The 13164-nt window shown below is 30.5% G+C and overlaps 1 protein-coding gene across 1 annotated transcript in view; it reads right to left on the reverse strand.

The window, feature by feature from the left end:
• Nucleotides 1–1449: 1449 nt before the first annotated feature.
• Nucleotides 1450–13164, reverse strand: part of LOC111677204 (Down syndrome cell adhesion molecule-like protein Dscam2) — a 94637-nt gene continuing 82922 nt past the window's right edge. Inside the window, 3 exon segments of the mRNA XM_046955451.1 lie at nucleotides 1450–3578; nucleotides 12603–12672; nucleotides 12737–13160. Coding sequence (XP_046811407.1) covers nucleotides 2732–3578; nucleotides 12603–12672; nucleotides 12737–13160 — 1341 coding nt within the window. The 3' untranslated portion in view covers nucleotides 1450–2731.

Consider the following 13164-nt stretch of genomic DNA (forward strand, 5'->3'; position numbering starts at 1 on the left):
TACAAGACAGAGTAAGAGCAGCAGAGTAAGAGTAGCAGAGCGAGAGCAGCACTGGTGTGTTGTTATTGGCTAGAAACATGAAATTAAGTCCTGGTACACACTGGGAAACTTTTGATTTTGTGTGTGAGAGAAAGTAATGGTTAATATTTCTTTCTCTCACACACAAAAATCAGAAGTTTCCCGAAAAAATTTTCCTAGTGTGAACTAGGTCTATGTGTGGATATTAAGGAAACTTTAAAAGTGAATTAAGAAAATGTTTCTCAACAAAAGTTTCCTAGTGTGGACGAGGTCTATGTGGAGCCTGGATTAAGTTAGAAGCCATGAAGGGCACTTTTTGGTACTTCTTCGTTTTTCAAAAGGTACTTTTTGAATTTTCTAAAATATTGTACCTAGAAACATGAAGTTATGTATATAAAGTCAGTTTTAGGTGAGAACTGAAGTAAAATATTGGTACATTTTTGTTTTTTAAAGGGTACTTTTTGAATTTTCCATAATATTGAATTTAGAAATATTAAATTAAGTAAGTGGAGTCTGAATTAGGTGAGAACCCATAAAATGTACTTCTTCGTTTTTCAAAAGGTAATTTTTTGAATTTTATATAATATTGAATCTAGAAACTGAAATTAAGCATGTTGAGCCCGAAGTAAGTGATGTAAAAGAGGACTTTTTGATACTGACTGTTTTTTACATGGTAACTGTTTTTTTCACACACCATGGTGAAGGGTATATAAGATTTGGCACAGCCGAATATAGAACTCTCATTTGTTTTGATCTTAATCATACACCGGCGTATAGAGAGGCAGATGAACAAAATCACCACTACACACACACTATTTGTATTTTTTTAATTAAATTGCACTGAAAAAAATATTTGGCTATTTTCAATTTTGAAGATTAAATTGCAATACTATAAATTGGAAATATTTATAAACAAAATATAATTAATGGACATAAGAATGATAATTTGTTCGCATAGAAAGAACATTTCAAATTAAAATGTACAAAAAAAAGTATCAAATAAGAATTATCTTATTTACTTTCATTGTTAGGCATTCTATAAAATTATTTAGGGTGTATATTGTTTTTGTAAATTACCCTCTTGTTTTTGAAGTTGTGTTTTTGTTTTTTTTTAAATTGCGTTTGCAATTTCTGAAACAAAGTGACATCAACCTACTTTGTTGAATGCTGCCAAGCAACTAAATAAAATATTTGTATTTTTGACGCTCTTCTTGAGAAGTTCGTATGCGATCATGCTGTATACATGTAAACTTCAGAAAATCTTCGTGTTCAGAACAATACTAGCGCCGACGTCTGATCTAAATTTTGTAAAATACAAGCTTTGTTTAGACTGTAACCTTAGAAAATTATTAATTTTCACACTTCGTTGATAAATTTTCCAAAAAAAATATTATATAAATGTGAAATAAAACAACATATGCATTTAATTAATCTTATAATTTACATATTTGTTTAATTATTCTTTATTGTATTTTTTGGTTTGTTCTTGATTCTGTTTCGTTTTAATTGTTATTTTAGCACATACAAATACATACATAAATAATTGATTAAGTGATTTAAAATCTAGAGTTCTTATCAAATAACAACACTTTGATATTGATACAAATTCATATTGAATGCGCCTGTACCTCAAAAATTAATTTAATCACTTATTTAATCTAAATATAATCTTAACTAAGAAATTCACAATTATATGTATGTATTTAATTATTTAAATTTGATTGATCAGATCAATTAAAACAATAATTGATTATTTTCACATTATTTCTTTGTATAACTGGATTGACAAATTTTCGATTTTGTTTCTCATTCATTTGGTAAAAAAATTGACAGATTTTGGAGAATTGATATTTTAAACATTTATTGAAAATGTTTAAATTCTAATATTAAAGGTTTGAATCTAATTTATATTTTTTATTATTATTAATATTACATAATATTAGTATGAATTTTTTAATTGTATTTGTATGTAATTTTTTAATTATTGACACATGTTTCAATTCAAATATTAATTACGACCACCATACTGGCAGTAATTTTCTAATTTTATTTTTTCACTAATTAATTGTAATGTATGATAATAATTGAATTAACAAACAAATAACGCAATTGATTGATCGTTTAACATTTATTTAATCTCATTTCATTTAAGTATAATTCTAATTCTTGTATATGTATGTAGATTTTTGTGTTTGTATTTCTGTGTATATTATTTATCCTAAAATTCGTTTTTTTTTTTTAATTTTATTTACAAAAAGTCTTTATTTTAAAAAATTAAATAAAAAAATTGTTCATTGTATCATCAGTCAAGAACATGTATTTATTTAACAGACATAATTATTTTGTTAATTGAATTTGATTACTTAATTAATTGAAATTATTTTCTTATGCTAAATTAATTATCATTCGAATTAACTAATTTGTTTGAATCCGAATTCTTAAGTTTTTTCTCATTTAAATGCATTTGTTTGTTAGTTCTAAGTTTCTTTATATTTAACAGTTATCCGTGAATTTCTTTTTCAAAAAATTTCGATGTTTTTTTTACAAAAAAATTCTTTTATATGTAAGTCAAAAAGCGGATATGCTGGAATCAGTACGCTTCGAGTTAAATGCAAAAATTATTACGATATGTTAAGAATTTATAAATAATAATACCAAACAGAATAAACAATTGATTGGTCTATATTATTTAGTTTCAAAAGAGTTCTTATTTTTAAGCCTTATTCATCGATGATATGTTATCACAAAATGCCGAAGGAGGGCTCAAGTTTTTCTCACTGATAATATGATGATATTCGTCGGGTACTTGTGCTATCACTGAAGATTGGGTTTTAGCGGCATCATACTGCTGTTTGTTGTTGGTAACTTTAGAAGGGTATAAATGGCCCGACATGGTTGAACCGATGGCCAGAGTATCGGCATTGCTAAGAGTCTCCATAGCACGGTAATCAAAGAATGTTGACATATTGTCATTTGGTATGCCCAGCAGATGGAGTGGCTCAATAGTGTGTGGTAAATGATGACGATAATTGTCATGGCCTTCACCGACTACACCTGATTTACCATCACCGCCTAAAAGTTTTCCTTTGCGTCTAGGTGTTATAGTTAGAAAATCGCCATAGCTTTTGTTATGGCATGCCAGAGATGCTGCTGCTGAGTTGAGAGGATTTTTGACATGGCTCATTAAACGTTCATGCTGCGATGTAGCTGAAGTGGCTTGTGCAGCTGCTGCCTGATTGCCGGCTTGTTTTAGTATTTCAACATAGGAGCCCGACTGGACAATATGCGGGGAGGGGATGCCGTTAGGTGAACATTGGAATTCACCGGAGAGACTGTTGCCGCTGTTGGAACTATTATCGGTAGTTTTTGGTCGTATTTTGCCGGATATACTGCCGGACAAATTTGTATGGTTGGTTGAATTTTTGGCACATTCGTCTGAGGGTTTTCGCTCATGATGCTTGGGTGACTGTGTTTTGTTAACTGATTGCTGTTGTTGCTGTTTACGTTGCTTGGGTGGCGGGTCAAAGAGCCTGTAGTCGAGCGGCACCGCGTCCATGCTGCTGTTTTTTGTGTGTTAATGTATTTATGATCATGATTGGTATGGAAAATTAAAGAAAATATATATATAGATGATGAAAATAGTATTAATTTGCAAATAAATTATACATAAATAATATGCATTAGAGTGTTCCGACAAAAAACTAGATAAGAATACGGGTCGAAAAAAAGTTTTTAAATTTTAAAGGGACAATTATTAAAATAGCACATGAGGCTATAAATTACAGAAAATAAATAAATTTTATACTTATTTATTAATCTGATATAAAATGAAACCACAAACTATGATGGAATATATGGAAATTATGTTCAATTCCGCCAATATTACTTAGGATATGTATGAGTACACATATGATTTCATGATATGTTTTAGTTGGGTAGTGAACTTTTATAACAGTATTTGGAAGAAATTATGGTCGATATACTCTAATGCATATGATTACGGTAATATTGTTCTAATTTAATGATTTATTTAGTAGTTAATTGTGAAATTTTACTATTCATGCTTAAAATATTACAAACACTTATAAAACTAAAAATAAATATAAATTTAAAAACAATAAGAAAAAAAGTAAAAATAATAAAGAGAAAACTTCAAGCTTATCGGATTATAGTTACCATGCCAAAAATCTACTAAGTTTTACACATATACATATGTACTTAAGTTTGTCATTCCACAGTATAATATTCCGACCTTATATTTACATATATATATATATTTTCTAGAGTTAATTATGCCATGTCTGACTTTCTGTCTGTATGTCTGTTTAAATCAGTTTTATGACGACAGAAATCCGTAATAAAACGGAGATATGAGAAAAAATTCGACTCAACTTCTGAAAATCTCGTCAAAAGTTAGTATATTTTGCATGGAGCAAAAAAAAAAACAAAAAAAAAAACAACGCAGACACAGTAAACCATTGAAAAGAAGACCAACTTTAGTTGCTGTGGTGTAGGATTTTATTCGTTACACGGCATAAGAATATTGGTCCGACACCCAAAGTATACCGAAAGAAAGTGATTCTGAGTTGATTAAGACATGTCCAACTGGCTTTTCGAGATAAATAACACCGTACAACAAATTGGGAAAAATTGTTGCACACATGAGCAAGACCATATACGTTGGAAACTACAAACTTGATATAGTTAAACTACATTTTTGGTTTTTTATTTCCTGATCGTTTCTTCCTTTAAAAGGACTTTAAAGATTGAAAGGAAGAGTAAGTATAATTATATTTAGCTTAAATTAGGTTTAAATATAGGTATCAATTGAAAGAGGAGAATAATAGTATTTTTATAAATAAAATAGTTTTAATATGTTAGAATAAAAAACTAAAAAAATGTCCTTTAAAATTTTAATCCTTTAATATCCTTATTTTCTATAGTCCGTTTTTTTAGAAAAAATATATGTTATATTTACAAATGTGGAGTTGTAGTCTCCCAAATTTCATGTGTTTATCTTTATTAGTTCTTTGTGGAAAAAATTAAAAGTTAAGTTATATTCAAATTAAAAAAAAAATTTGTTGAGAATATTTTATTTATTTTAATTTATTATTTATACCAATTACCTACCCCCATTATCTCAATGTCTGTTAATTTTTATCCTAATTATAAAGTTTATGAGGGTCATCAAGGCTCGTATAGAACTTGGTTTTGCAGCTTTTTGTCGAGATACGAATATATTAAACATAATTATGAATTTAAAAGCCCTATTTGGCGTGTTCAGTTGTATGTGGCCTAGGTGAAATAATGGACTGATGTTAACCATTTTCAATAGGCCTTGTCTACGGTATGTGCCAAATTTCATTGAAGATCATGTGCCAAATTTCATTGAAGATCATGTGCCAAATTTTATTGAATTATCTCCAAAATTGCGACCTGTTGGTTGATTACAAGGTTTACAAGCTCTAAACGGGGGTACATTTGTATGGGGGCCAGGTTAAATAATGGACCGATGTTAACCATTTTCAATAGGTTTCGTCTACGGTACCATATAAGATCATGTGTCAAATTTCATTGAATTATCACAAATAAGAGTTCTATATTCAGCTGTAACGAATCTTATATACCCTTCACCATGGTGTGTTAAAAAAAAGACAGTCGGTATTAAAAACCTCTCTTTTACATCACTTACTTTCGGCTCAACATGCTTAGTTTTATGTTTCTAGATTCAATATTTTAGAATATACAAAAAGTACCTTTTAAAAAACAAAAAAGTACCAATAAATTCACATTTTCCGGTTGTCACCTAATTCCGACTCTAAATACTTAATTTCAAGTTTCTAAGTTCAATATTATAAAACATTCAAAAATACCTTTTGAAAAACGAAAAAGTACCAAAAATTCCCATTGATTTGTTCTCGTCTAATCCGGGCTCTACAAACTTAATTGCATATTTCTGGATTCATTATTATAGAAAACTCAAAAAATACATTTTGAAAAAGAAAAGTTTCAAAAAGTTTCCTTTTATGTGTTCTCACCTTATACCGAATCTACATACCTTATTTCATGTTCCTAAGTGCAATATTATAGAAAATTCAAAAAGTATCTTTTGTATAACGAAAAATGGACCTTTGATGTGTTCTCGCCTAATCCGGACTCTTCATACTTAATATCATGTTTCTAAGTTAATTAAAAATCAAAAAGTACTTTTTGAAAATGAAAAAGCACCAAAATTACATAATTTTCATGTTTTATGATTTTTTGTGCTCTTACTAGAGTATTCAATTATTAGGGTTTTTTCTTTTTCTGTTTATTCGACAAATAATTATTTGGGGTTTTAAGTTGGCCGGTTAATAATCGGATAATTCAAAATTATTCGGTTAATCGAATAGAAGGTAAGTGGATGTTTTTTAATAATATTATTTCTTTTCCACAATATTTTTCTTTCTATAACAAACAAAATTATTTATTTTCATGTGAAATCCTCTTCTATATAAACCTCGTTTTATGCGTATTTATTTTATGCGAATTTAAATAAGTGCGGTTTCAAAATTCTAAAATTTTTCTTTGCAAAAATTATTTTGTGAAAAATGTTGGTCAACATACACCCAAAAAAAGTTCTCAACAAAGTACCACTACTGATTTTGTTACCAATTCCGGTTCGGATATACCTATATAGTATTGTTCAAATTCTTTGTACACGAAGAAATATTTATTTTTAAGAAATTTTGTACATACACTACATTATTTAGAATTTGTATTGTGTTATTATTTGTTACCATTATTTTTCATTATTTTTTACTGGTTTTAGTAAAGAATTAAATTTTTGTTGATTTTTTTATGCAATTTTGTGTGACTTTTGAGGGAATAATTTTAAAAAGTGCGCTTTTTTATTAAAATCTCAAAAACGTTTTGTGCGTTTTTCTGCGAAAAGAATTAATTGCATAAAACGAGGTTTGAGTGTATTAAGTTTACGTATGTTTTTGAGATTTATCAACGAATTCCAGAATTCATAGGTTCCAATAAATAAGTATTGAAATATGTATTGCAGAAGAACTTATTAAAAATATTTTAAAAACTCAACACTGTTCAAAACTGGATGTAAAATTCATAGGTTCCAATTAATTAGTATTGAACTATGTATTGCAGAAGAACTTATTAAAAATATTTTAAAAACTCAACACTGATCAAAACTGGATGTAGAAGTAAAGGCAATATCATTATTTTCAAGATTTCTTTCAGATATTTCAAATGTTTCTGCATGAACCCATTCTAGAAGTAAATTAATCAGAACAACTTATTACAATGTTTCTGAATGTTTCCGTGATTCATAATTTTTATACCCTACACCACTTGTAATATACTCGTATCTCGACAAAAAACTGCAAATCCAAGTTCTATACTAGCCTTGATGGCCTTTATGAACTTTTTAATTATAAGTGGTCAATTGACCCTAGCCCCTATAAAAAACTTCCTTCAAAATTTTACTTAATTGTCTAAAATTTTAATAAACTATAAAGGCTTAAGTATATCTGAGGCAAGGTACAACTTAAATGCTTTATTATGAAAACGGATTCAGACGAATGTAGAGCATGTGGAGAGGAAAGTGAAACTCTGGAGCACTTTCTTTGCCACTGTCAGGCATTCGTCGAAGTTAGATCCAAGTATTTTGGAAGTGATGTTATTCCGGAAATAACATTCCTAACTAACACTGATTGGAAGATTCTTAGGAATTACGTTCAGGAAACTGAGTTCCTGAACACTGAAAAATAATTCAGTCAGTTCCGTTTTTTTTTTTCATGATAAGGAGCGCACAACAGGCCCGATAGTGGCCTAGGTGTATTTCTTCGGATTTGATGTAGTATACATCCTCCTATCAACCTAACCTAACCTAACCATGAAAACTAAATCACATTTTATTTATGTAGTTAGTTAGTTTGAAAGAGGATGTATACACATCAAAGCCGAAGAAAACCCTAGCCCTCTATCGGGCCTGTTGTGGGCTCCTTAACCAGTGCCACGGTTGGGAATCGAACCCATCATCTCCGGTCTACCAGACTAGAACACTAAAAACTTTTTTTGTGTAACAGGTGTAGGGTATTATATAGTCGGCCTCGCCCGACTATAACTTCTTACTTGTTATACCCTTCACCTTAGTGAGAAGTGTGTATATAAGTTTGTCATTCCATTTGTAATTTCTATAATATAATTTTCCGACCCTATAAAGTATATATATTCTGGATCCTTATAGATAACGGAATCGATTAAGCCTTGTACGTCTGTCTGTTGAAATCAGTTTTTAGAGGACCCCAGATATCGGCTAGATCCGAATCTTTAATAATTCTATTAGACATGCTTTCGAGAAGATCGCTATTTAAAATCAGCAAAATCGGTCGGAAAATAACGGAGATATGAGCAAAAATCCGAGACAACCTCTGAAAATTTCATAAAAAATGTCATATTTTTTCATGCTTTGTTAGAAAAACAACAACAACACTGTATACTAGAACAAGTAGGAAAGTATAGTCGGGCATGGCCGACCATATAATACCCTACACCATGAGTATATTTTTAAAATTTTTACTTTTTATAAAATTTTTATTTTTTATAAAGAACAGACCGATTGGTATACTTTAAGGTGGTTAGAGGACCAATATTATTGTGCGTTACAAACATCAGCACAAACCCAATATACCATCCATACTAAAGTGGTGTAGGGTATAAAAACGCTAAAATTCCCTTAAAAGTTCCGAAAAATTGAAAGGTGAAGCTATTCTATAAAATCTAGATTTTAAGCTCCTGACAATACTATTTCGTCCTTTAAAGACTGATTTGCATACATTTGATTTTATTTATCTTTACTATCTTAACAAGCATCACCATTTATTAGTAAAAATATATTACATTTAACTAAAACGTTCATACAACTTTTATCATATATCTCTTTTACTATATTTCTATTAACCCTTTCACGCACAAAACTAAACCGCTGGACTTTTTATGAATATCACTTCACCACACACTTTATTTTGACGTATATTGATAATTTTTAATGACAAATGGATAAACTGTTTTCGAAGGATATCGCAGGATATTATCGTTTTAAGCATGTAATGACATAAAAATCTAAAAAAATACGTATTTTTCTTTGGAAATAATCATTTACTGTAGCTGTGAACACTAAATAATGAAAATTTTAAAAAATCTTGGACATCGGTGTCCCGTATACGTGAAAGAGTTAATAATTATACCCTACATCACATTAGCGGTCCATGTAAACCTTGTAATCATGATATTTTATGGTACCGTAGACGAAGCCTATTGAAAATGGTTGACATCGGTTCATTACTTCATAATTATGTTTAATGTATTTAATGTACTCATATCTCGACAAAAAGCTGCAAAACCATGTTCTATACTAGACTCGACGACTCTCACCAGTTTCATAAAAATAGGTTATCATATGGCCCCTATGAAAATCCACAATTATATCTGAGGCAAGGTACAATTCAACTTAAATGCTTTATTCTGAGAACTAAATCACATTTAATTTTTTTTAAAAGGTGTAGGGCATAGAAAAGGTATACATAGAACTGAAACTGAGTACGACAAAACCTAAGTCTGCTGTCAAAAACCTAAGTCGTGAGAATGTATTAGTTGAAAAATATGTAACCCAACAAACATAAACTCTTTCGTTTAAAAAGTTTTTATATTTTTTTTGATATTATATTTCGATATTTTATGAAATAATGTTTTGAATTGCCATTTTTATTCAATATCAGTTGACCAATGTAAGAAAAAAGAAATTAAAAATTATTCTTAATTTTAAATAAACTCCTTGTGTTTGCTGGGTTAAGTCAATATTGACACTTGAAAATTATATTAAAAAATAAAAACGATTAAAAAATTTGTTTTTTTCTGAAAATGTTTTCAATAATTTTATAGGAAAAAATGACTTAAACGTCTAAAATTGACTTGTAACCATTTGTATCGCAATGAAACTCAACAAAACTAACTGTTATTTAAAAATATATCCTTTTCCCAAATTAACCGAGGATTGGCCTATATTTGACCTATATAAAGCCTCATTAAGAAATTATAGTTTTTTATCAATAAATTGCTTAAATATTTTGGAATTATTGGTAATATTCAACATTAAACTTTCTTTATAAAAAATAAAAATTTTATAAAAAGTAAAAATTTTAAAAATATACTCAAGGTGTAGGGTATTATATGGTCGGCCATGCCGGACCATATAATACCCTACACCACTTGTTTTTTTGTATGTTTGGATGCTGTTGGCGTCATTGCGTTGTTAATTTTGTTTTTTTGTGTTTTTCGGTATGTATGTTTAGATGTCGGTTGGTTTAGATGCCTTGTGTATTTTGTTTTTTATTTCGTTTAGCGTTGTTGTTGTAATGTAGTTTTTGGTGTAATGTAGTCGGGAAAAAATTTAAAAAACTAATATGTTTAAAATACACTATGGTGAAAGGTATATAAAATTCGGCACAGCCGAATATAGCACTCTTACTTGTTATACCCTACACTACTATAGTGGGGAGGGTATTATACGTTTGTGCTGATGTTTGTAACATACAAAAATATTGGTCCAATACCCACCTTAAAGTATACCGATCGATTCAGAATCATTTTTTGAGTCGATTAAGAAATGTCCGTCCGTCCGTCGTCTGTCCGGCTGTCAATGTAAACCTTGTGCGCAAGGTACAGACCGCAATTTTCAAGATAGTTTGATGAAATTTGGACCAAGCATGTTTTTTGGCACAAGAGCGAAGCCTATTGAAAATGGTTGAAATCGGTCCATTATTTCACCTAGCCCCCATACAACCGTACCTCCCGATTTGAACTTTTTATGCTATAATTACGTCAAATATTCTGCTATCTCTCTAAAAATTAGCATAAATAAGTTTTATATAAGTATAAATGATACTGCAGATTTTCGTAAGGATCGGCCTATATTTGACCCTAGCCCCCATACAAACCCCCTTCTAAAAATGACTTAAACGTCTAAAATTGACTTGTAACCATTTGTATCGCAATGAAACTAAACAAAACTAACTGTTATTTAGAAATATATCCTTTTCCTAAATTTACCGAGGATCGGCCCATATTTGACCTATATAAAGCCTAATTTAGAAATTTTAGTTTTTTATCAATAAATGGCTTAAATATTTTGAAATTATGGTAATATTCAACATAAAAGTTTCTTTACAAAAAATAAAAATTTTATAAAAGTAAAAATTATAAAAATATACTCATGGTGTAGGGTATCATATGGTCGGCCATGCCCGACTATACTTTCCTACATGTTTTAATACTAAAATTATTCTTATATACTACAGTAGTATCATTTCACGAACGTTATGCCTTATTTTGTACGTCATTTTGAAGCGGATATTAAAATAAAGAACATAATTAAAGAATCTCAGCCAAATATGATTGACGTCTCGCAGTATAAGTCGTTCATAAAAATATTAATCTTTGATGTCTTTGTCTGTTAAACCATTATCTCAATGGTTGGTTATATTTTATCCTAGATTTCATACAAAAATTATTTTAACGGAAGAGCATCTACCGGAGTTTGAGATAACGGCCTTTTACAATAAAACATGAATTAATTTTTTTCTACCACAACAACACATAAAATACGTTTACAGTGCAACACTTAATAAGAAATAATAAATGACATTTGATAATTAATTGTTATAATGAGAACCAACTAACTAATAATGATAGCTTGCCTATTGGATAAGGAGCTCTTGTGATATCCAACACTATCACTACTACCACTGCCGCTACCAGATGACTTCAATATGATCAAAGCATTGGGGCTACTGCGAGAATTATTAGTCGATTTTTGATGATGAGGCTGTGGTTGAGTGGTAGCAGTGGCTGCTAGATTTTCATGCTTGGAAGACGATGCAAAACGATATGAGGGTGAAGGTGATGGTGGTCGAGGCGGTTGCTGATTTTGTGCATTTATGTTCTCGGACATGGGACGTTGTATTAAATGTACAAATTGATGTGGAGGTTTGGGTTGGATGCGTACTTTTGGTTGGGAAAGATTTTCGGTAGAACGATTCAAATTTATTTTTGTGGAAGGATTGTTTGTGTGTGACGTATTGGTTAAAATTTTTGTGGGTTTAATTATTTGAAAAAGGGATTTAGGCGATTTAAATGAAGGTCGCTTGGAATTTTTGAAAACGGTTTCATTGGCCGATTCTGGTGCAGGTCCATTAGAAGTGCGTAAGCTCTCGTTCGTGGAATCTTTCAGGCGGTTCGGTAAAATGTTTTCTAAATGTTAGGGGAAAATTTAGATATTACATTGGGTTAGGTGAGGTTAGTAGTGGATGGAATATAAAAATGACTGTTAAAGGTTTCAAAAAATGCGATGCAATGCAAGTGTTATTAAGGTATCTTCAATATATATTTAGATCGCAAAAGCGATGTGAGTGGTTAATAATGGCTATTAAGAGGATGTAAGGGTTATACAGCGAGGTTTATCATGACTATTTGTACTGATATTTTCAGTTTGTACAGTTTGAATAATTAAAATAGGTACTAACTTACTATGAAGTTGAGGCCTGCTAAATACCGACAGGCGTTCTTTGTTACTTCGCGGACTGTGGCCATGAACTTTAAAAAATATAAAAATATAATTGATTAAATGAATAAACTTTCCATGAGTTATACTACGTACTGTTATATCCAGAATTTTCTAGCTGACTTGAAGCATCGGTTCTTGTACTACGGTTATCGTCTCGTATGCGTTCGCCACTTAAATCACTGTCACTATTCAAACTGTCATATTCTTCCGATTCCGATTTTATAGCTTTGGAACGGCGCTTGTGTCTCTTCTCCGTATTCGTGTGGCTGCATTCTCCACCACCCATTGATATATTGCCGCTACCTGATACAGATCTCTTCACTTTCATCCCCGCACTCGAGAGGGTGTTGTCGTCTCCGCTGCGTGGATCGTACATTGGTTGCATGCCCTTACGGTTGAGTGGTATGTTGGCCGATTGGTTTTCGTGTTCTGGTAAATGGAATGTAGCGTAAGGATATATATCTTCAGAGTATTCAGGTATGCGCTCAAGTGCAACAACCGAATCTCCCGGTGATTGCTGA

The sequence above is a fragment of the Lucilia cuprina genome, chromosome 2, assembly GCF_022045245.1.
Source record: "Lucilia cuprina isolate Lc7/37 chromosome 2, ASM2204524v1, whole genome shotgun sequence".
Taxonomy (NCBI): domain Eukaryota; kingdom Metazoa; phylum Arthropoda; class Insecta; order Diptera; family Calliphoridae; genus Lucilia; species Lucilia cuprina.